Source organism: Equus caballus, chromosome 3 (assembly GCF_041296265.1).
Source record: "Equus caballus isolate H_3958 breed thoroughbred chromosome 3, TB-T2T, whole genome shotgun sequence".
In the NCBI taxonomy this organism is placed as follows: Eukaryota; Metazoa; Chordata; class Mammalia; order Perissodactyla; family Equidae; genus Equus; species Equus caballus.
In genome coordinates, this window is record NC_091686.1 from 118,687,562 (window position 1) to 118,712,332 (window position 24,771).

The window sequence follows — 24,771 nt, forward strand, 5'->3', positions numbered from 1 at the left end:
AAGACACTCCACACAGAGGAGAGTCCGAGAAGACATGCTAGAAATTCCTAACCTGCAAGTCACGGTTGCAATGACCACATAAAGTATGGTCTCCACCAGCACACATGTGAGAGTGAAAGGGAAAAGAGGAGTAAACTGGGTGGTCCCTGCACACCAAGCATCCTAGCCATGGACCTCTGGGGCCCTCTGAATTACTTCAAGGGGTAGTACATCAAAGGCACACAGTCAGCGTCTCCCCACTGAATGTGTCAAGCATATGTCCTCATAATTTTTCAAAGGAATGTAAATGGTATTATGGTAAATAAGTACACATTTATTTAACATGGTTACTAAATCTGCAATAGCTATTTCTCCAGTATTAACGGGATTCCCAAAAATACAACGAACACACAAAATACAAATATTCCACCATCAACTGGAAAGGAGTCTTTGCAGTACAGAAACTGGGGACATGTGTAGCCACTGGAGGATTTTAAACAGAGGGATCTGCACTTTGCATGAGGTCCTCTGCGGTGGCTGGTCTGGAGGCAGATGAAACAAGACCCCAGGTGGCCGTGACCCCAGCTAAGAGGCCACTGCAGGAGGAAGAAATGAAGAGAGCTGGGGCCAAGCCACGTCAGTGGGGAGAGGAGGCGTAACAGATCTGAGATCGATTCACTAGATGCCATGGACTGAATGGGTGTGGAGAGAGATGAGGAGAAGCCTAGGATCCAGAGTGCAGACGGCGGCACAGAGCGGGAGGAAAGACATTAAGGTGCTGGGCAAAAGATGGCATGCAAAGTTTAGGACATGACAGAGGAAGAGATGGAGCAACTTGAAGGAGGGTTCAAACTCTTATTTTTCTGTGATAGTTTAAGAATAGCACTAGATATAGAATGGGCAAATATATTCACCAAAAGTAATGAACGCTTGCTGGTGGTGGAGCCCCAAATTGAGTATCACAATAACAAAATTATTACTATTTTGAAAAGGTTAACTATCTGGCAAATAATTCCAAAAAATATATTCTCATAGGACATGCATATACAAATTTATCAAATTTAATTCTGTTTCCTTTATGATGTACAGAGGAATAATTTTATTACAGATCTCAATTTATCTAAATATTAGACTCAATTAAAGGAGACTATGTTAGGTATAGGTTTGGATTAGTCAATTTACTTCAGGGAGAAAGGAGGAAAAAAACTGGGTAAGTTTATTCACTGGCTCAGAAATTTAAAGGAATATATATACACATATATATATATAATTTGGTTGATTAGTATATTAAGAAAAGGAAAGTCCAAAATCACAAAACACCATTGACATTCTGCCTATTTAATATGCAACTAGATACTTCCTGAGGATAGAGAAGAAGAGAGAATAACATAAATTATTTTACACTCTGTTCAAAGGTAACTGAAAATGTATGGACAAAAGCTAAAGACTACAATCTTATTTTTGCTATAAATATTATGTTAGACTAACTTTCATAGTGAAACACTGGATACATTCTGAAATTAAATTGCTAATGTCTGGGGCTACAGACATGAACAAAATATAGATCCGACGCTCAGTAAACTATGTCATAATAGGTAACATCCACAGGTTTATGTACATGCTTATATATTATAAAACAAAGCTTATATTGTACTTTTCAGGCATTAATACCCACTTAATTTTCAAAATTCTATGCGGTAAGTACTATTATAATTCCCATTTTACACATGAAGCAACTGAGGCATTGAGAGGTTAAGTAAGTTGCCAAAGTCACACAGCTAATAATGAGCAGAGTTGGGATTTGAACCAAGGCATCCTGGCTCTGGAGTCTATACGCTTCACCACCACCCAGGGCACCTCTCATATGTCATAAAAGGCAGGAGAGTTCAGAAGAGGGGAGGCTTATTTCCCACTAGTTGACCAGGGGGAAGGTGATCTATGCCCTAAATCCTGAAGGGCAGGATGTGGCTGTGGGGACGCAAGAGCAGACACTGAGTAAGTAAGGGAGTGGCATCAGGAGAGGCAGCCTCTTGGGAGCACAGTCAGTGGTTCAGCTGGCGGAGCACAGGATAGGAAGGAGCGCTGAGCTCTCGGTGGGCCTCCAGTGCTACTAGGAGTTTTATACTGTACCCAATGAAAGGGCTGAGCTTAATGAAGATAAATGTGGCAACACCACATTAGATGGACTAGAGGTTACCAAAATTAGGCAGAAAATCTTGCTTTATTCATCTTTGTGTGCCTAGTACCACCAAAAGTAGCTATTGGTAAATTTCTGTTCAACCCAAATTTGAGAAAGGGACAATGGCAGAGCTGGGGTGGTGACAGGAGACTGGAAAGAGGGGATGGATCTGAGATGTGAAATTGTCAGGAACACAGGAGATGTCAGAGGCAAAGCATCATCAGACCCTGAGATCTGGGGCCTGAGTGCGCAAGAGACATTAATAGAAACAAAGACAACAGAAGGAAGAGAGGAAAGAGCTGGAAATATGAAAGAAAGAAACCACTATTAACACTTGTCTTTATAAAAGGACAAAAGCAGTGCCCTTGAGACCAAATGTTCCTTCACTGACATTTTGTTCTGAAAAAAGAAACCAGGACAAATGATCTTCTAACCATTTTGTGATAAAATCTGGAGAAACTAAAGGAGATTTTAAGTAATAAAGGATCACTTTCTGAAGTTCTATAATCTATTAAATGGAAAGAGAAAAGTCACTGTGACATACACTACAATGGCCACAAAGCTGAGGTTACCAACATTCAGCATGGCCTGAGAAACTTATAGAGTAAAAATCGGGTGCAGCCTAAAAATTGTAATAACAGACTGACTGCTTTCATGTCATGGGCCCTTGAAAAATATTTGGTTGCTTGGATCTTGTTTAACTGATCTGACCCTCTTATCTTAATCTTCTGAGGGCCACAGGAAAAGTCTGGCTCCTGGAAGAATGCCAGGAATAGGAAGCAATGACAGAAGAACCACTTGGCATCAGAGAGTCGAAAGAGACCAGTGACATACTGAAAACCAACAGGTAACAGTTCGCTATTTAGCTGAGTTTAGGATCAAGTGGGAATCAGACAGAAGTAAAAATATCGGCTTTATCATGATTCTGATATCAAGTGGTCCCCTAATGGAGCCTGGCAATTATGCTCTATGTCCCTGGGGCATTTGCTTTCCCACTCTCCTAGATGACCATTTCATATCGTCTCCACGCCCCTCAAACCTCCAGCACCTGCTTCCCTGTCATCAGTGTCAGAAATAACTTTGCTCCTGTTTCTTGAGAACTCCTACCAGCTCCCAGCACCACATCTCCCCAGCTCCCTCCCTCTGGGCTCACAGACTCTGCCTTCTCTCCAGCTGCTAAGGAGGAAGTGCCCATCTCCTGGCTATGCCTCCTCCCCCTGGGCACCTCTCTGGCACCAGCAATGCTCCTTTCTCCCTCCCACACCATCAACCTTAAATGAATTCATATGTGCACACAGTGCTTAGACAGCGTCTGGCACACAGTGAACACCACATGTGTTAGTTACTAATAACACCAGTTTTTCCAGTCTGCTGGATCTTTCCTGGCCACATACAAACATGGGGTTATTTCTCCCAGCTTAAAAAACAAAACGTCTCAAATCCATGTCTCCTACCAGCTACTGTCCAATTTCTCCCCTCTTTTGAGTAAAGCTTCTCTAAGAAGTTTATGCCCCAGGTCTCCACTTTCCTCACCATTCTCTCTTGAACTGAATCCAAACAGGCTTTTACCCTCACCACTGCCGTCCTCGTTCCCTAAGGTCACCAATGACCCCCACACTGACTCAGCCCCCACCCCAGTTACTTTCCACAGACTGGACAGAGCTGATGGCTTCCTCCTCCTTGATTTGTTTTCTTCCTCTGGCCCCCACAACACCACACTCTCCTGTCTTCCTCCCACCTCACCAGCTGCTCATTTTCAGCCTTTCTGTTGACATCCCTTAGCTCCCAACCATTTAATGACGGGTAGTTCACGGCTCAGTGCCTGAGTCTCTTCACTATCTACACTGCTCCCTTAGTGAGTTTCTCTTGTGGCTTTACCAGTGTAAATACCAGCTTTACGCTGACAAGTCCCAAATTTATAGCCCAAATTTGAACTTGAGACACGTATATCTGTCTGCTCAACATCACCACTCAGATGTTTAATTTGCAGCACAAATATGCTCAGCACTGCGCTCCTGCCCATCCTCCTCAACCACGCTCGTGCTCCAGCATTGCCCATCTGTGCGGATGGCACTTTCATGCCTTCTAGCTGCACAGGCCCCAAACTTGGAGTCATCCTTGACTCCTGTTTCTCTCCCAGCTCACATCTAATCCATCGACAAATCTTGTTGGCTCTACCTTCAAAATATTTCCAGAATCTGACCTCTTGTTATCATCCACCGCCACCTCTCTAGTCCATGGAATTGATATCCCTCACCTGGACTCTAACTGCAGCCTCCTTACTCATCTGCTGTCTCTGCCTTGTCCCTCTTCAGTCTATTCTAACACACTAGTCATACTGATCCTGTTACAAAGTAATTCAGATTCTGTTAATCCTCCCTCCAAGAATTTCCAGTGGCTTCCCACCTAAGAGGAAAAGCCAAGATCCGTAAGATGACCTACAAGATGTGGCTCCTGCCATCTCCCTGAGCTCATTTTCAACTGTCTCCCCATTCCTCTTGCTCAGTCACACTGGCCTCCTTGCTGTTCCCTGAAAATTCCAGACATACTCCTACACCAGGACCGTTACACCTCCTGGCTGTCTCCTTCTTCTGAAATGTTTTTTCCTCAGCTATCTACATAAACTGGTCCCCTATGTCTTTTAGTGTTTACTCAATGTCCCCCTCTTAATGAGGCCTTCCCTACCCTATCTTTATAAAATCATACCCTCCTGACATTTTCTATCCCCTTTCGCTTCTTCCCTCCCTCAAAAAGCACTTGCCTGTTCTAACATTCTATATATTTTACTTCTTTACTTTGCTTCCTAACTGTCTCCCCCCACAAAATATGAGCTCCACAAAGGCAAGGACTCTCAACTGTTTGTTCACTGCCGTATCCTCATCATCAAATGCTAAATCCCTAGCATTTAGTAGGTTAATAAATCAATAACCAAGTACTTTTTGAATGACCCAACTCAAAGCATGAGGTTGACATAGAGAACAGGCTTGACATGCAGCTACAACTGTGCTCCTAAATAAGTCCCTCCCAAACTGATTTTACCCCCACCCCAAGACCAGTAGGCATCCCCCTTTCAGAGCCTTCCCTGGAAAACTTAAGGTACATCCATACTGACAACAGGCCCCTCCCAATGAGGAAAGGGGGTTGTAAGCATGGGCCTCCTTTCAGTCCCAACCATCAGGTAAGTGCTCTCTCCTTCCTTGGTGTGGCACCGTCACACTCCCCACCTCTAACTTCCACATTTCCTAGGGGAGAGTTGGAGGAGAGAAGGAAGCCCATAGGGTCCTGGGGAATGGACGGTCCTCCTCTCAATGAAACATGAAGAGTGAGAGCGTCTTATTTTCCCCAGCAATTCCCTAGCACTCCCTAGCATCTTATTTTCTTAACTAGTTTGGCTCAACCTGGTAATCTTAACAGAATGTACTCTACCTGAGACAGAAGACCCAAAAGGGAGAAGGGGCTGAGCAAGCATGCTTGATGCCTCCTCCTCAGCTCCCCAGTGACATCAACTCGGGGCGTGAGAGGGGTGGGCAGAGGGACCACAGGAGCTTGTGCACGCCCCTAATAGAAACCGTCTCATCAGAAACGGAGGCTAAGGGTCAGAGACAAATAAACGAGACAGGTACTCACTTCCAAGTGAACATGCACCCTGTGGACAGAGCAGACCTATAAATGACTAACTCCAAGAACATTAGATTAACATCCTCCTACTCTCTCTTTTGGAAACTCAGCTCAGTGGGAAACTGAAACGGCCTAAAGGTTAATTTGATAAAACTGATTATTCAATTAAAAGGTGATGTTCCTTTAGGAAACATCATACATTAACCTTTTAAATGGGAAATTGACAGTACAGTTATTCTATCAGTAACAATAACAGAAACCAGGGAAGTTTTCCCCCTAAATGGTATTGTTTTGTTGCCAGGATATTGCGGAAAAGGTACAATCTACCAGAAGTGGAGAAACTATTTTTAATTAAAATCATTCAAGAGATCCAGCCAGAGGCTACTGTGGTTGCATGCTGTTCTGCTCTAGTAAAATGACATTATTAAAAAAAATTAAATGGGTCAATAAAGTCTGAGCTCTACATTATGGAAAAAATTACAGCTTCCTAATTATGTCAACCTAACATAGCCTTATGGGTCTGAAGGCAATCTTTCTGAACATATTCTTTCAATTCCACCATCATAATCCATCCAAAATGTCCCTAAGAGCAGGCCAAGACCAGCACATTGCATTGGGAAGCAGGAGCAGTAAGAAAGGCTTTAAACAGTCTACCACCTTCAGGAGGGGGAACTTGATGGAAGAAGGTTAGGGCGGCCTTTCTCCATCTGGAGAGAATCTAAGGCATTGAGGGGAATGCTGATTCCCTCCGTGAATCAACTCCCCTGGTGTGACACCTAGCCACCTTCTCTCAGCCTCCTCCCTCCTTATGGGTCCCATGGGAGGAGGAGGGACTTCTCTGATTGGTAACCAGGCAGAAGGAGCTGGGCACGAACGTGCACGCACAAGCATCTAGCCACAGCTCCTTTCTCTCTCTCTTCTCTCTTTGGGATCTCCCTGCTTATCGACAGCAGAGGTTCTGCTCTGTTCGTCTCTCACATGTGCTATAAAGGGGCCTGCCCCTGCCATCTGTGCTCCAGGGACTGTAATTGTTCGGTGGCACTAATGACTGAGTGGGTCTGTCTAATTCAGGAACCTTCAGCAAGGCCATCCACCTGCAGACCTAAGCTCTGCCTGCCACCTAGATTTTACTAGTGACAAAGCTGGTAACACTTCCATCTCTGTCATGTTAACCTGATTCCTACATCCCATCTCTCTCTCTCTTTCTCTCCCTCTCTCCCACCTCTCTCTGGCAGGAAATAGAAGTGCATTCTTTTTTAACTGACTCCCCCCCAACTGCATCATAGGTCAAATAGGGATCCAATTCAATTACCATTCACCAAGGCACTTCTATGTGCCAGGCATTCACAAACATCTCTCTCATTTAATCCTCATAAGAACATCACCCACATTTTATAAAAAAGAACACACAAAGATGTGGAGTGAGCTGCATATACTCACATGATTAATACCTTGCAGAACTGGGACTGGAAGTTAGATGTGACTGACTGACCTCAAAGCCTATGCTCTTTCAAAGGGATCAAAACATGGCAGGAGCGGAACTCAGAGTGCCTTAGTTGGCAATGAACAGCTGCGACGGGGAAAATGAGTAAAAGACTGAGTTTCTATAATGGGGTGATGGATCAGTCAAGACCAAGAAAACCTCAGGAGCTACAGTTCTATGTGACGTTCAGACCACCCAACCAGTAAATGGCAGAGCTGCGACTGGCCCCGGGGGATCCCCGTCCTCAATCCATCGTAGCTGGGAAAGGGGAAGCTTTAGGCCAGCAGCCTGCTGTCCTGGGCAACACCAGAGAAAAGGACTGAGTGCGTCCGTGCTATAGTGAGCTGGGAACGCTGACACACTGTGTGAGAGCTGAGCTTTGCTGTCTGAGGAGAAATGCCTTAATATCACCATCACAGTCAAAAGTTTAAAACTATTGCCAACTTACAGAATAGCACCCAGATATAATAAACTTTTGATAAATCCATTGCTTTTTTCTTTTTCCACTGCATCTCAGTTATACTGTCTTGTTTGAATCTCCCAACTAGCTGTTGAGTGATTATCACTCTCATTGTTTAGAGCAGGGTTCCACAAAACTTTTTCTGAAAAGGGCCAGATAGTCAATCTATTAGACTTTGCAGGCCATACACTCGGTCACAACCACACAACTCTGCTGTTTAGTGCAAAAGCAGCCACAGATAATATGTAAACAAATGGATGTGGCAGTGTCCCAATAAACTTCTTTATAGACACTGAAATTTGAAGGTCATATACTTTTCATAGGCGATAAAATATTATTATCATTTTTCCCCCAAGCATTTAAAAATGTAAAACCATTCTCAGCTCACAGGCTGTACAAACACAGGCGGAAGGCCGGACTTGGCCTGCAGGCCGTAGTCTGCTGACCCCTGGTTTAGAGGAAGACAATGGGTTTTACAGATTAAATGACTTTCTCAGGTTCATGTGGCTAACAAGGGGGCGAGGTGGCTTGAACTAAACCAACATTTAAAGCATTCGCTTAGTTGGATGCCTTTGCAAGGCCAAGGGAAGCCAATGACGGGTTTCCATGAAAGACCTCTGTAACCACATCTTTAAGCTTAGTTGTCAGGTACTAAGAAAGGAGGTGGAAATTGATAAGTTTATACCAGTTTTGTTAAGTTTTCCAAAACGATTCTAGCTCCATTTTTATGAACTATGATATTAGTGTTTGATATACATACACACCTTTAGAAATAAAATTTACACTGCCATCTAGTGTTGACCAGCTATTTTAAATGAGAACTTACAAATAAGGTCTTCTCGGTACTATGCATTAGAATAATAATTATAGTATATTCCAAAATTATACAAATGAAATATGCCTGAACGTATAAGGTTGCCTATGTTGTTTAAGCAGATGAAGAAGCAGGGATTATTTAAAATTCATGTAGGGTATAATCACTTTCTCTGATGAAGAATAGGAAATATTTTCATTTTTGCATATATTGACAAAGTTTTTCAAAAATCAGCGGATTTATTTTATATTCTCTAACTTTGTGAGGAAGGCTTCTGAAGCACAAACACCTTAGTTTCATAAAGATGAAACCCTACACAGACGCTCCTCGTGATGTCATTTGGTAGGTCCAATCCAACTTCTCCATTAATTTACATGATACCCGTGACGCCAAGTCCTGCGGTAGAAATGCCACACTAAAGCCAGGCGCAAACGCAGGGCAGAGCAAGGGACGTGACATGTGCACTGCAACGTGCCTGTATCTGTTGAGGGCTGAAGCCTCGTCCAGAAACCATTTTAGAAGCCTCGATCAAAACGCTTTCTCTCTTTATAAAAATCAACCTAACCAAAACCCTCACTAGAGGCAGAGCTCTTCTCTCTACAAATGGAATTTTTTGCATGACTTGCCTCACCCCTTCATTTGTTCAGTAAATATCTGTTGAGTGAGAAACTTGGTCTCACTCACCTCTGCAGGCCTCACAACTACATGGTACATACAGAGATACAGACACGTGAGGGTATCAGAGTGAAGCGATTGCTGTGGGGACAGCGTGACTTTGAGGACACGGGGAACGCAAGAGCCCAGCCTGGCTGGGGGAGCTGCTTTTTGCTCTGCAGAGTATTCCACTGCCAACCTGATCTTCCCCATTACGACTCTGCATTATTAAGTAAAAAGTGAGGACAAAAGGCTCAAAAGGAACAGAGGTATGAAAAAGAACAGTCACCAAAGTCATGGTAAAAAATCTGCACTTACCTATAAGCATTAATATAATCTTTCCTGTGTTCCAGAAGAAAATCTCTCAGTTTGCCGATGTGTGAAATCTAAAATTAAAAGAAAGCAAACCAGTTTAGATGGATAGACAGGCCGCACTCACAAGTAATAAATTTTAAGTTAACAGAGAATGGAATGCAGGTCATAGAAAGGATTTGAAGCTACAAACTGGACAACTTTGGTTTTACACTTGTACAATCACTAACTCGTTGGAGCTTGTGGATAGACAGTCACCCATATCCTGAGCCTTGGTCTCACTCTCTCTTTTTTTTAATTTAGGTAAAATTGGTATATAACATTATGTAAGTTTCAGGCGTACAACATTATAACTTAACATCTGTACAGAGCCTTGGTCTCTTACTGACGGTTCCTTCTTCCTGTAATTGTTGTCATCTATGACACTATGAAGAGATGATCTCTAAGGAACATTGAGAGTAAATGGGATAATGCATATCTAGTAACTAAACAGTACATGCTCAATAAAGGCCAATTCCTTTCCGGATGTGTCTTATATCTAAAATTGTATAGACAAATATTCCTTTGTCAACTTAAAAAGCAAATTTGCCTGTTATTTATCTCAAAATTACTTTATTTGGGAATAGCCAAACAACTGCAATTTGGGATGCACATGCTATGGCAAACCATAGGCAAAACAAACAAGGAAGGGGAGCTGCTTGTGTAGAGAAAAAGGAAGAGTAGGGAGGGGCTGTTCTAAGAAAATCCATCAGGGAAAGTAATGGTTCAGTGCGGCAAGGGCTTCTCATTGGCTGAGCTGCCATGTTTCTCACTGGCTGAGCTGTTGCCAGGTGGGGAGAGAAATCTGCCTCCAGCAGTAAAGTAGTTTTACTTCCTGTCCAAGATGCAAGGGTCTGTCTCTTCCTGGTTGGTGTAATTGACGATGTGTGATAGGCCGTGAGAGTTCCCCCTACACGACTTCCCGACTCCAATTCAGTTGAGGTTTTTTATTAATTTCCCACCTCCTTCCAAGTATTCTGGGGGATGGATTCTAAGGCTGGAGCTATCAAGTTTATAAATAGGGCCCATGCAGAGCAGCAGAGTTAAAGAAAAGATTCAGGGGCATCGAATTATCTCTACACAGCAAATCTCCATCTTCCCTATGGCCTGCTTCCATGGATGGATAAAAAAGACACAAAGGTACAAAGGAGTCTGTCTGTAGTGGCCGATTTCTAGTATAATAAAAACCTACCCTAAAGCACCTACTATGTGTCAGGCACTGTGGGTGGAGCTAGGGATTAAAGAATAAATAAAAGAAAATAGAAAGAGATAGGAAGAAACCTAGGACCAAAGTTTACAGGGATAAAAGTGTTCCCAAAAGGATAGAATGATTAACCAAGCCTGTGGCCTGCTCTATCCTTTGACCACTGCTCACATTAGTTTTCTCCTAAGGTCCTTTGTACTTATTCCAAACATACATAGTCCCAGCCTTGAAGGGTCTGCTGAACGTTCATCTTTTCCATGAAAGTTTTTCTGTCAAGGCCAACTCAGGCTAATTTTCGCTTTGCTCTGAACTTAAAAGCACTTCTGCATACCACCCACTTGGCATTCACTTATACACGGCCATGTCCTCTGGCTTAACTTTTATTGCATGCTTCTTTGTCAGTGGGATTATGAACCACACAAGGAGGGGGCTGCACAGCTTCCCCTACAGTTCTAAGCACAGAAGGTGATCAATAAGTATTTGTGGAATGAGTATATGTCTAAATACAAAAATAGTATTTATCACAAAAGAAACACTCAGCATTTGTCTGGAGGTAGGTTAAATCTGGAGTTCAGTCAAATTTCCCAGAGTCTAGACTAATAATAAATATGGTCCAGAAAAGTACCCTGAGGCATTTTAAGAGCAGGAATCAAAGAAAAAATTAAGTATGGCTACAATATTCATTTCTTTACCAGATAACAAACAATGATTGAGAGTCTGCCCACTATCCCCAGCTCTGTTAGGTACTTCACATCCACGACCCCATTCTCTTCCCAACAGCCGCGTTGTGGGCACTGATAGCACTGCTCCCGTTAAGCAGTTTGAGAAGGCGACCTTCAAAGAAGCTACGTGACTTGTCCAAGGTTACACATCTAGTGCATGGCAGAGCTGAGGCAAACTCAGGACTGCCTGAGCTCAAATTCGGCATGTTTTCCAGTACACCACAGCTGCCTTCCTCACACTCTTATTCCTATTTCCTACTTAAGCTGCATGTAAAAGCTGACTTTTAAGACTGTTGGGGAAAAAACTAAGAGAAATGCAAACAAGGTGTTTACCGCATAACATACAAGATTTGATCGTTACTCTCCCTGCTTTAAAACTTTCAATGATTTCCATTACCTTACCCAACCCCTGCCTAGAGAGGGCCAAGTAAACAATATAAATGAGTAAAGCAGGGGAGTAGATGGGTGCAGTACATTGGCAATGATGAATTCTGGTTTTAAAATACACTGTAGCCAATGTGCCAAAGGCAGGCAATGTGTAATCTAACCAATAGGGTCAAGTCCAAACTCCCATAAAGCACTCAAGGCCCTTCCCAATTCAGCTCCAAAAGTCTCGTGTGGCCTCAGTCCGTGCTACACTCCCCTCTAAACTCTAGGCTCCAAGTCCCATGGCTTCCCAACACAGACACCCTGTCCCTGGAATGCCCTAGCGACCTTCTCTCCACCACAAATTCCTCCTTCTATTTCAAGATCCTCCTTTCCTCCCTACACTCGCTCCAGGCAATGCCAGACCCCATTAAGTCACAAACATGAGACACAGATCTACTTCAGCATCTATTTCTTCATGATGACGCAAAGACTTTTGTGGACTGACTTCCCTTCACCAAACTGCAAGCTCCTAGAAGGTAAAGGGTCTTCTCTCTTTCCCCTGAGCTTGTCAGATATAGTTCCTGGTGCACAGCAGAGCCTCAGAAACTTTTACTAAATGTTGAATAAACAGTTGGTACTGCATAATCCCCAAAAGATTATACCTACTGTGGTAGGCAGAATAATGCCACCCCTCTTCCCCTAAAAGATGTCCAAGTGCTAAGCCCTGGAGCCTGTGAGTATGTTACGTTACATGGCAAAGGGGGCTTAACGTAGCAGATGGAGTTAAGGTTGACCTTAAAAGAGGGAGGTTATCCTGGATCTATACTGTATTATCCAGGTAGGCAGGCCCGATGCAATCACAAAGCTCCTTAAATGTGGAAGAGGGAGGCAGAAGAGAGGGTCAGAGTGATGCCATGGGAGAAGGACTCAATCCAATGCTGCTTGCTTTGAAAATGGAGGAAGGGGAGCTAAGGAATTCAGGCAGCCTCTAGAAGCTGGAAAAGGCAAGGAAACTGACTACTCGCTAGAGTCTCCAGAAGAGAACACAGCCCTGCCAACACCTTGATTTCAGCCTGGGGAGTTCCCTTTTGGACTTCTGACCCACATAACTATAAGATAATAAATTTGTCATCTTAAGCCACTAAGTTTCTGGCAATTTGTTACAGCAGCAATGAGAAACTAATATACTCTGTCTTAGTCAGTTTTGGCAACTATATCAAAATATGAAAGACTGGGTGGCTTATAAATAAGAGAAATCTATTTCTCACAGTTCTGGAGGCTGGATGTCCTAGATGAAGGTGCCAGCAGATTTGGTGTCTGGTGAGGGCTCTCTTCCTGGTTTGCAGATAGCTGAGAGAGAGATCCTCTCTCTCATGTCTCTTCTTATAAGGGCACTAATCCCATTCATGATGGCTCATCCTCGTGACCTAATTACCTCCCAAAGCCCCACCTGCAAATGCCAGCCCACCAGGGGTTAGGGATTCAACATATGAATATGGGGAGACACAAACATTCAGACCATAGTATACCTGCTTAGAACCTTAATATCCATGACAGTTTTTTTGTTTAGGAGTCCCAAAGTTTTCCACAAAAAGATTACAAAGGTCCAAAGAAATCTACTACATAGGCTAGATCCAAATGCCCACCCCTTACTGACCTCCCACCCCCATCTTTAGCTGGCTCTAATCTACCGCAGTGGAAAGGTGCGTGGGGATGAGCGCCAGAAACAAGACTGCCCACAGGCATCTCAAAAACATGATTACGAGAGGGTTCACTTAAAGTGTAACAAATGTGATCCCAGTTTCTTATGTTCTATAATGGCAAATTCTTATACAATGAATTTATTAAAACAGAGCAAAGCTTGTTCAGGATTAGATGGATTTCTTAATACGTTCATAGGTGTTAAGTAATTACTGATTTAATAATATCACCAACACAATGACTCAATACTTAACATGAGCCCAATGCACAAAATATTTCAAATGCCAAGAATGAAAAGAATAAATGAATATTAAGATTTCTGCAGGTATTTGACAGCCCTGAAATTCTATTAGATTCCTAAACTAAATACACACAAAAAAATCACAATAAATCAATAACAAAGAAAAAAATTTCAATAGGTGTTTATCTAAATAGACACACTTAAGTCCCCAAATAGCATTTTATGATGGGGTTACCTTCATAAAGAATGATTTGAGGGGCCTGCCTGGTGGCGCAGCAGTTAAGTGTGCACGTTCCGCTTCTCGGAGGCCCGGGGTTTGCTGGTTCGGATCCCAGGTGTGGACATGGCACCGCTTGGCACACCATGCTGTGGTAGGCATCCCACGTATAAAGTAGAGGAAGATGGGCATGAATGTTAGCTCAGGGCCAGTCTCCCTCAGCAAAAAGAGGAGGATTGGCAGCAGTTAGCTCAGGGCCAATCTTCCTCAAAAAAAAAAAAAAAAATGATTGATTTGACAGTTTAATCACATGACTACCATGGTCTTTGTAGATGCTTGGCCACCTGGTTACTGTTGTGCTTAGTCCTATGTTTTTTTTTTTAAAGATTTTTATTTTATTTTTTTATTTTTTTTAATTTTTTTTTCCTTTTTCTCCCCAAAGCCCCCCGGTACATAGTTGTGTATTCTTCGTTGTGGGTTCCTCTAGTTGTAGCATGTGGGACGCTGCCTCAGCGTGGTCTGACGAGCAGTGCCATGTCCGCGCCCAGGATTCGAACCGACGAAACACTGGGCCGCCTGCAGCGGAGCGCGCGAACTTAACCACTCGGCCACGGGGCCAGCCCAGTCCTATGTTTTAATGAACTGCCAAGCACAGCACATTATATTTCAGACAATTCTGATATGCCCTTACGTTTTCAAATTTTTAGAGGTTTATTGAGTAGTTGTATACTTTGGAATTTTAATGTTTCCACATATAGCACTAATTTTAAGAGTCATTTATATGATAAGAGAGTCACTGCTACATGTGTATCTAAAGAGAATGGCTCCTACTTCTAAAAGAAGAAAGGCCGTTGCAGGGTCAAGTTTGACAAGGAAATCAGAGTAAAAGAAAGTACATGTGCCCTATAAAGATCTAAAAGCAGTGTTAATTTCCTGTAGTCTTGATACTGCTGAATGACCTGGGGAGTGAGGTTGTGGAGAGGGTACTGGGAGGAAGGAAGGGGTCAACGGAAAAGTCTTTGTGGGACCAGGCCGGTGACAAGACACAGGGGCTTCACAGAGGAGGTGACATTGAAGCAGAACCTGGAAAGAGGAGCAGGAATTCTTTGGGTGGCATGGAGCTGGGATAAAGAAGGCTGTTACAGGCAAAGGAAGAACGCTCCCTGGGAGTGCTTTGAGGGCTGAACCATGCTGTGGGGCATTTCACAGGCTTGGGTGGCAGAGGGACGCCCCATTTTCATAGCTTTATGCCTTTGTAACTGCTTTTCCTTTGCCTGGAACCTTCTTTATCCCAACGCCACACCACCCGAAGAACCCCTGCTCATCCCTCCAGGTTGGTTCCACTTAAATGTCACCTCCTCCATGAACACGTCCTTGCCTAACACCTCCCTTAGTATTTTACATATACCTGTCAGCACTTTCCACATTACATTAGAGGTATTCATCTATGACGGCCACTAGACCCAAATTAAGTTCCTTGATGTCAGGATCTATGTCCTGTTCATTTTTGTATCTCTGGTAGTGCCTAAACATTGGAAAGGGGAAAGGAGGAGAAAAAGAGAGGGGGAAAAAGGGGAATCCAACAGAAAAGGCTTCAAGACTTGATAACTCCTGACGTACAAGCTGTATCAAAATGGTATCACAAGATTGCACCTACATAACTGTGTGAACAAACACATGAAGAAGGACATGCCCACTGTCTCTGCAAATAATTCTCCTAGAAAGCCAGAGAGGTACGTTCAGAAGGTGCAAGCATCGGCATGTAAAGTGTGAGACTGTGCCACCGAACGCCCTTCACGAGAGGGGATCTGTTCTCATGGTCAATCATGCTCCACCTGATGACGGCCCACCAGGGAAGAGTTTTTACGTCAGCGAGCTGTGGTTCTGATTGCACTGCTGAATTATGTCAAATATTTCTACAAGAGAGGATGGATATGGCCAAAGAATAGAGAATCTTTCATTTCTAACACAAACTGTAGTTTAAAAACAAAACTGAATTGTAGCTAAAAGAGAAAAGGAAGAAAGGAAAAGAAGGTAATATCTAATATCTCCTCTGTACCAGTCTCTTTAAGTGGGTTACTTCATTTAATTCTGACAACAACCTTGTAGAAACAGATATTTTTCTTAGTGGAAAGAAACCTAAGCCGTGAGAGTGGTGCTGCCAACAGAGCTGGGATTAGAAGCCCTAGTTACGCTGAGCCAGCACGGGCCCCTCAAACCAGTCAGATTCATGAATATGTTGGTTTTCTCTAGTTCCATTTGATATTAAAGTTATTTTAATGCCTTCCACGTATTGTTATGTCACTGGTTTAAAAAACCTCCCTCTTAATATTTAATAGTACGGAATTATAACGAATTTTTACTTAGGTGTGATAATAGCATTATATATTATGATTATGTTTTTATTTATCTTTTTGTTTTTAATTCCTTATCTTTTACAGATATATACTGAACAACTTACAAATGAAATGATACGACGCCTGAGATTTGTGACAAAATAATAAAGGGGGCTAGGTAACAGATGAAACAGGATCAGTAATGAGTTGGTAGCTGTTGGAGATGGACACATACATACATGTCACTTCCTTATACTACTCCGTCTACTTCAGCATATATTTGAAATTTTCCATAATGAAACATTATTTTAAAAAATCTCCCATTTAGCACTTTCTTCTCTTAACATTTTTAGTCATTTTGAAGTACAGATTTTCTGCTGTCAAACTAGTAATAACTCATACTTGAAACAACTAAATCCCACCCACAATCTGTAGCTACTTCATTTATAAGTACTTGCACTCTGCTGAAAGTTCCATTTAACAGGATCAATACCATTTAAAAAAAATCAACAACGAAACCTTCGTTGAGTGTTCACCACGTATTCCAAGAGCTCAGCATGCATTAGCTCCTCTAATTCTCCCAGCAACCCCCATGACACAAGTAACACTATCACACCTGTTTTACAGATGACAAAACTGAGTCAGAGAAAGAGTCAATAATTTGCTCAGGGACAGATGGGGTGAAGCCTGGATGGAAGCCACGCATTCTAAACGTCAGGCTTGAGTTCTTAACCCCTAAATTTAGGCACAGATTCTTGACAGGTCACAACTGTGGTTTTCCAGTAGAGTATTCACAAGGGGGATGACAGGGAACTGAGACAAAGCATCTGAGTGAGTGACGTCAAGCTGTTCTTTTTTTCTTCTATCTGTATTCAACAATGCACTACACACTTGACTTCACCCAATAGTGACACTTACCAAGCACCAGCCACGTGTGTGCCAGGCAGTGTGTAAGCTGCTCAACACGTGCTGGCACTTACCCACCCTGTGACAACTGGCTAAATGAGACATTACTCCCATGTGATGTAAAAACATGGAGACTGAGGCCCACACAAGGTCATAAGACTACTAAGCAGCAGAACTGGATTGATCACAGGTCTTTATGACTCAAAGGCTAGGTTATTTATTCTATACTATACAGTCAGAAGACTAATAAACCACTAATAACGAGCTTCAGTTTGAGGTTTTTGTTCATAGAAATGTAAGCTGGGTTTCACGTGAGAGTATTTGTCTATATTGATTTTAAATTGTTTTTAACTACAGTGGATACAGAAAGATCTGCAAGAAAGGTTTTTGAATGTTTCCACATATAGCGCTCATTCTGAAAGTCACTTATATGATAAAGCAGGAACATGCATACATCTAAAGAGCCTGTTGTCACTGGCCGAAGTCGTCTCCTCTGAGGTCAGCTGCTGTGCCTTGCGTTTTGCAACATGGGAGGCTTGGAGTTGGCAAGGCCGTAGGGACATTGAGAGGAAGGGCCACAAACAGGAGCAAGGAAAGAGGACAGTCATAAAGTCTGTACAATGGTGACCAGCTCATTCTGAGTATCGATCATCAACACAGGGTTTAAACAAGTAAGGACGACAACTCCAGGACTGGTTTTCTTCCCCACAGGTAAGTTCATCTCTATCTACCCTTTAACTCGGGATGGGGTATAGGCAGAGTAGCAGACTCTGGGCAAAAGACTCGGTGTAAGGTTTGGGTAGAGTAGGGCAGAAAAGAGAGACGGGTAAGAAATCCAGGAAGCTGGCTGAGATCTTGGCTTCCAATCTCTGGCTCACCACTTACTGCTGAAGGGAAACCTGATTCCTTGTTCCTTAGGCGTCATGTGGAGGGCCTTCAGCTGGACTAATATTGGTGGCTATCTCCTTCGCCTTCACTCACTCTTCTGAGGGAAGAGGAGCGACTTATCTGGTTTATGATTTGGAGAAGGGAATGAGCACGCTCGGCAGCCAGCCAGCAGAGAGGGGCTATTCTGGCCCATGTTCCACTCACATTTGGCCACAAACCTAAAGCTAGGTTCTCTGCGTGGCTTTTTAAGGTTCTGACTCCTGTACTTCTCTTTTAGGTGGTTCCAGAATTGGACTGGGAAGACAGGAGTGCTTTTTATAAGCTCCCCTAAACTCGTTTAACCTTTGCCAACCGTAATTTTCAGGAAGTTGCTTAATCTCCCAGGGCTTCACTACAAAGAGAGGGCAGTAAAAATTATTTTTAAAAAATGGTAGTAGCACAACTTATCAGCGCAAAATAACCAATAACCATCCTATAGATAAGAGGAACAAGGTGAGTTAACTTGAGCGAGAATGAGGACTATAACCCAGGAAGGTCTTAGAAAGCGTTCTGGAGAAGCATGGTTTTCAGTACAGTCTTATATCTTTTTAGAACAAAGAACATACGTTAAACACACCCAGGATACATTTTCATCAAAATTTCAAAGAGGTATTCAGCTGCAAATTAGCAGGTCAACAGGACTGTGATGTCAGGAAAGGGACTGATCTGGGAGTTACCAGTAGGGGGAGGAGGAGAAGTCTGCATTCTTATCTTAAGAGAGTGCATTCTTTACTTTAATGGTTAAGCAGATGTACAATGTATGTTTGATAGGCCATAAATCAGGCTTTTTCATATAAGCCGAATCAGTTTTGAACCCTCATAGTTATCCCATAGCCCTCAATATGTGAAAACCTCTTTTTAAGGTTAACAGCCAACTTTTACTGAGTGTATACTACGTGGCAGGCACCAATCTAAATGCTATGTATCCATTATCTCAGTTACTTCTTCTAACAACCCTATAGGATAGGTTCCATTTGTTGACGAAAATAATCCATAACCAATCTATAAATGAAAATTTGGGTGAGTTTATTCTGAGCTTAAATCTGAAGATTATAACCCAGGAGAGTCTTTCCACAAAGGAACAGAGCACTCCAAAGAAGTGGGGGTATACAGGGTGGTTATATACCCTCAAAGGGTATGTTTCACATATGATTGAAATGTCCCTTTTACAGTAGTCACGAGGCTGCTCTGTCAGCACAGCGATTGATGGAAACAGCAGATAGGTCTGCTGTCTCAGTGAACGTCGCAGGTTGGCAGGTCTGTTGCCTCGAGCTGGGCGGTCACAGATGAACGCTGCAATCAGTTCCCAGCCTAAAGAAAGATGCTTAATCTTTAAGGAGATGCCATTGTTGGGAGGGGGAGGGAAGTTGCACCTTTATCTCAAAATGTCTAAGCAGACATACAATGCATGCTCAATGGCCACAGTCAGGCCCTTTTGGAAAAAACAAAGTCAGGCCGAATTAGGTTTATACCAAATGGCTTCCTCATATACTCCAATATATCCTATTGCTTGCCATTTCAATTTGTCACATTATAATCTCATTTTACAGATGAGAAAACACTGAAGTAACAAATTTCATATAAACGGTTCAAAATAAATGAGAGACTGTGACTCCCAAACCAAGCGCCTGTGTGCTGTCCGTCTCCACAAGTCTACCCACAAAGATGACCCTGCTCTCCCATCTGAGCATGGTGGGCCTCTGAGGGTTACTTTCACCAGAAGTGTAGATGGAACATTTTGAGATTAAAGTACCCAATGGTGCGATGACTTGTTCACGTGAAAGGCACTGTCTTTAGCTACGGGACAGCAGAAAGCTATCAGCCATGCTTCAGGATCAGCCAGGATCTGGCTTCTTCATGAGGCTGATACTTAACCAAATGAGTTACTTAATCTCCATTCTAAAACTACAGGTATTCATCTGACCCATCCCTTTCTTTCTCTGAAGATAAATCAAATTCACTTTTAAGTAAGTATAATTTAATAAGGTGAATTTCCCAAATCATCACGACATTGAAATTTTCCATACAACCATTTACCATAAAAGCAAACTGATTATAAAACAGTAGCAGTATGGTCCCTATATTAGATGTACTTGACAGGGAAAAAAGATGCTCACGTCACCTGTCCTTGTACATAAAGGTTTTACTAGGAGAGGCCAAACAAAAACATCCCAACATAGGTACCTGTGAGACCTGGTCCCATGGGTGAATCTGCACTGTTGACGTGGACCCAACCTCAGGGACTACTCCTGGTTTTCCCACAAGCATATTGTTGGGGGTGCAGGGCGGGGGAGGGGTGGGGTGGTCCAAGGTTGCCCAAAGCATGTTCTGTGTGGTCCATTTACATACAATACATGAGATGATACCTAAAGCTGTACACATACAGAGAGCGGAATCTAGAAGACTGCTGATGAAAACGTTGATGGTTGTCTGGGGGCAAGATTTAGAGATTTGGCTTTCTTCTTAATACATTTTTATACTTTAAAATTTTTCTGCAATTAGTATGTACAATCTTTGTAATTAGACAAAAATGCTTTTAAACAAAAAGATCAATCTCCCCGCATACCTCCCTGACTAAAAGTGTACAGGGACTCCCCATCACCACAGAAGCAAGTCCCAGTCCTCCGCCAGAGCGCTCTCGTGTCCCTCTCCCTGCTGACTGACTTCCCCAGGTTCAACGCCCCCTCCCTCCCAGTCCCCGTCTTCTGAATTACTCCTACACACAGGACTCTACTCAGGCGACACACCTCCTGAAAGTCTGCTCTGCCACTTCCAGGCCAGGCTAACGACCCTCTTTTCGGAGATGGTACCGTCTTGTTTCCGAAGTGTTTTCATGTCTATCTGATGTAAGCTGCTCAGGCATATGCCATCCCAAAGTGGTTCCTCAATAACGATTTAATGCTCTGAACTGAATTTTCTTTCTCCTTCAAAAATTAATAGTAGGGTAAAACTCCAAACATAGCAAGTTGGCTCCATTCTTCACGTTATCCACTAGATGGCAACACAAGTATCATAGTTGTACTAATAATGGGAACTCTCAAAAATATCGCAATTTTTTCCCAAGAGCTTTTAAAATCTCTCTGGTTCTCTGTTTCTAATCTAGAATCAAAGGATTATTACAGGTTAATTGTTCTGCACAGGCTGAAGCTGAAATGGCATTGTTTTAAATTATGCATGTGCACTTGGATGAATCCAAGAAGATTTTAAAATACTTCACTCTGTGCAGGTTCGACACAAAGGGAGCTCCGGGAGCATGGCTGCCATCTGCCACTGCAGGCGGCAGGCCCAGCTTTGTTTACATGTGTCACCCACAGAACAGTCCTGCTAGCTGCTCCTTCGTGGGTGTTTTATAAATTACCCAAAGCAAGATAAACTGTAAAACAAAAACCCTGGTACAAAACGGTGGGATTCTTCTCAAAGGATGACGGCATTTTAACTGTAGGGAGAGTTCAAAGCAGAAACAAGTGTCCTTTGCTGATCACAGCAGTGGTTTGACTCGCAAGCCACTCCCCGCCCCCCTAGGATGATAGGAATTCTGTTCTGCTGGCACTCCCAACACTCCCAACAAAGACTTGATTGATTATGAAACACTAAGTACCGATTTGCATAATTTGCCTCTGCAAGAAACAACCATTGTTCAAGATTAAAGAGACTCCAGTAGGTCCCTCTGGCATATTGTAAAAAGTTCCCTGTAACACAAAATCATTATTTTTTTCATTCAATCGGTGGACACAGCTTGCTGTTAAGCTTAGTAAGCAGCCAAAGGCACAGCCAGAACAACCGCTGTTGTATAAATGTTTGCCAACTACTGATAAGCTAAAATGGTTTTTCACAAGGATTGTGTTTCCAAGTTTAATTTGGAGGCCCACTAACTAAATTCCAAATCCACTCCCTTCAGTCCTAATTGAAAAATGCATCCATACCAATTACAGCTAAAGGTTCAGAACCAACACCCGTCTGGAGCGCGTCGACCCTGCTGAAATCACAGTGGGGGTTGTCCGAGTCCCGTCCCATGCAAGAGAAGCTCCCCAGTGACTAGTCACCCACAAAAGGGTCTGGCACGGCCACAGACATTCCCCTGGCACCCTGGGTCCCAGCGGTGAGTCTGTGAAGGGGCTACACGATGAGCTGCTCCTTCCATGCTTTCTGCTTTCCTCTCGGCAGTTGTTAAGTACTATGGCTGGCCTCCTGTCACTTCCCCCCTACTACATGATGCCACCCTTCAACGAATGCAGGGCACTGGAGGGGTGACAGTCATAGTGGGAGCTTCCGGGCCTCACACAAGCTCCCACTGCTCTCACCTGCCCCTCCTGAAGCACTACGCTCCCGCCTCTTCCAGGACCCCACTCTCTCCAGGTTCTCTTCCTAAACCTCTGCCAACTTTTCTTCACCTTCTGGTGAAGAAGACTTCCTCCTTGGCTTTTGCTAACCTCAAACTTTCTTAAGTTCAGCCCATACCCATTCTTGCTAAACCACTCGTTCCCAGCCATAGCTTTATTTACCATCTACAGAAATGTCCACCCAGCCCCTGCCTCGTGCCTGTGTTCCAGATAAGTCTACTGTGTGTCCCACTGGTGCCTCAAAAGCAACATGTCCCAAAGCGTTAATTACTTAACCACCTACACTCACCCCTCCTGACTCACTCCCAGTCCTCTCTGTACCTATCCCCAAAGAGAAAGAGCCTCTCTCTCTTTCTCTTTCTCTCTCTCTCTCTCTCTCTCGACTCCCCATGTTAGAAAATCTCAGATCATTTTAGACTCTTCCTTCTTTTTCACCAAGAAATTAAACTGGTCAGCTGGGCCTGTCCACTCAACTTGGTAAACATCTGCCAAAGGAATTGGTACCCACCACCCAGCTTCTCGTCCTGTGCTTCCTGCACCGACCCCACACTGCAGACCCTCAGAGCTCCTCTTTGCTGGGGCCTGCTCTTTTCTGCCTCTGCACTTTGGCACCTGCTGTTCTCTACGCCTGGAACGTTTTCTTTCTCACGGGCCAAACTTCTACTCAAGTGTGCTGGGCCCCAGGAGGTTTTAAAATATGGCATTCTGGGTTCACTTCTCACTTTCTCTGCATGAAGTCTTCCCTGAGGCACGCTATAAGTATCTGTTATAAATGTTAGTTGAATGCATATATATTCTATGCATTATACACATTATCTATATAGATATGTATAAAATATTTAAATGTTAGTGGAATATATAAGTGGTCTATCCCATCAGTCTGGAAACCTCATTAGACAAAAGACATAAGGTGATCTTGATGTAAGGGAAACTGTAATCAGTAGCTAGATAACCTGTTTGGATTTTTGTTGAGAACCAATGCCAACCTCAGTGGGTTGCAGCTTGCAGAATTCTGCAAATGTTTTTAAGAGAGAGAAATAGGTGCATGAAAGAGAAGAGAGATGGATTTTTCTACTTTCACCTTCTATTCCAGCTTCTCAGATCTTGAGTAGCAGACAATAGGGATGCTTAAACAGAGGGGACAAGGACAAATAACACTAGTTGGGATGAATTTGGTGGGCTAATTTCCGATGTCAGCAACTAACTTTCTAACAACCTGAAAAGTATTGATCTTTTCTAATATTAATCTCCTAACCCCTTTTAAGAAACTCAGAAATTAAAAAAATAAAATCTTGCATTCTTAGTGTTAATGACACAACGAAAGAACTCATGACTTAATTTCAAAAGTTGGGTAGCACCATACAGCGGTTAATGACCCATGAAGCTCAACGCAACACCCATTTTAAAACAGGTCTAGGACCCTTAAACCTGAAGAAAAAGCAGAAGCCTATATCATGTTCTCAACTTCTGCCTCCTCACTCCTTCTGGCCCCAACCTCCTCTTTATATCTCATTGTCTTCATGATCAAACTTTAATCTACTCAAACATTTTAATTCCCATTCTTCTAGCTCCCCAAACTACATTTATTTGGCATTGCTAGCATATTCCTTCCATCTTCAAAGCTCAGTCTACTCCTGGCTTCTCTGACCTTTCTGTTTGCCCACCACATGTTAGAAGATGCACAGAGCATAAAGCAAGCCACTATCTGCCTTCCTGGATGCTCAAGACCAACAAGGGCCTGGAACACACTGACCAACTTTGTTTGAGGAGCAGCACGGTAGGGAGCCCAATGCCTCTTCCAGGTCATCCCTCCTCAATTCCACTTTAAATAGCACCAAGTTCTTTTCACTCTGAATTGAGTTCAGCTACTGTGCTCCTTACATCAGAGACTTCTCTTTTCTCTAAGCATTCCCAATCCCCTCGAGAATTCTTTACATGAAATACACTTGCAGCTTCTCACCATACTTATTACTTTCCTCTAAATGTAGCAATTTATGAGCCTCAAAAATCAAAGCTGGTTCCAAGAATGGACTCAATACTATGTGTGTCAACAGGGAGCAAAGAGAGAGCAGAACCATCACCTCCCTTGTTCTAGCCTCTGGGCTTCTATTAATGCCACCTAAGAGCATGTTCGCTTTCATGTCACTAAGTCAAGGTGACAACATGAACTAAAATCATCTTTTCCATGACTGCTACTGATAAGCTATATCTTCAAAATACCCATATTTGACCCTGGCCTCCTGTCATTTACCATTCTGATCATTGTGCCA

General features: G+C 43.0%; 1 protein-coding gene and 1 long non-coding RNA gene across 15 annotated transcripts in view; one reads left to right on the forward strand and one right to left on the reverse strand.

The window, feature by feature from the left end:
• Positions 1-24,771, reverse strand: part of STX18 (syntaxin 18) — a 127,548-nt gene that overhangs the window by 45,052 nt on the left and 57,725 nt on the right. For 12 of the 13 annotated variants that reach the window (XM_001917824.6, XM_023638362.2, XM_070262719.1 and 9 more), the window contains one exon: positions 9,506-9,573. In XM_001917824.6, the coding sequence (XP_001917859.4) occupies positions 9,506-9,573 (68 nt within the window). Of the gene's footprint in view, positions 1-9,505; positions 9,574-14,010; positions 14,137-24,771 lie in introns of those variants that run through there. The other variant, XM_070262714.1, reaches the window with a different exon arrangement.
• Positions 1,859-16,519, forward strand: LOC111772970 (uncharacterized). 2 transcript variants are annotated; one of them, XR_011437228.1, is made up of 3 exons: positions 1,859-1,974; positions 2,900-3,005; positions 16,434-16,519. It is a non-coding gene; the product is annotated as an uncharacterized lncRNA (long non-coding RNA). The 2 variants fall into 2 exon arrangements; XR_002807180.2 differs by lacking the exon at positions 16,434-16,519 and adding an exon at positions 6,078-6,253.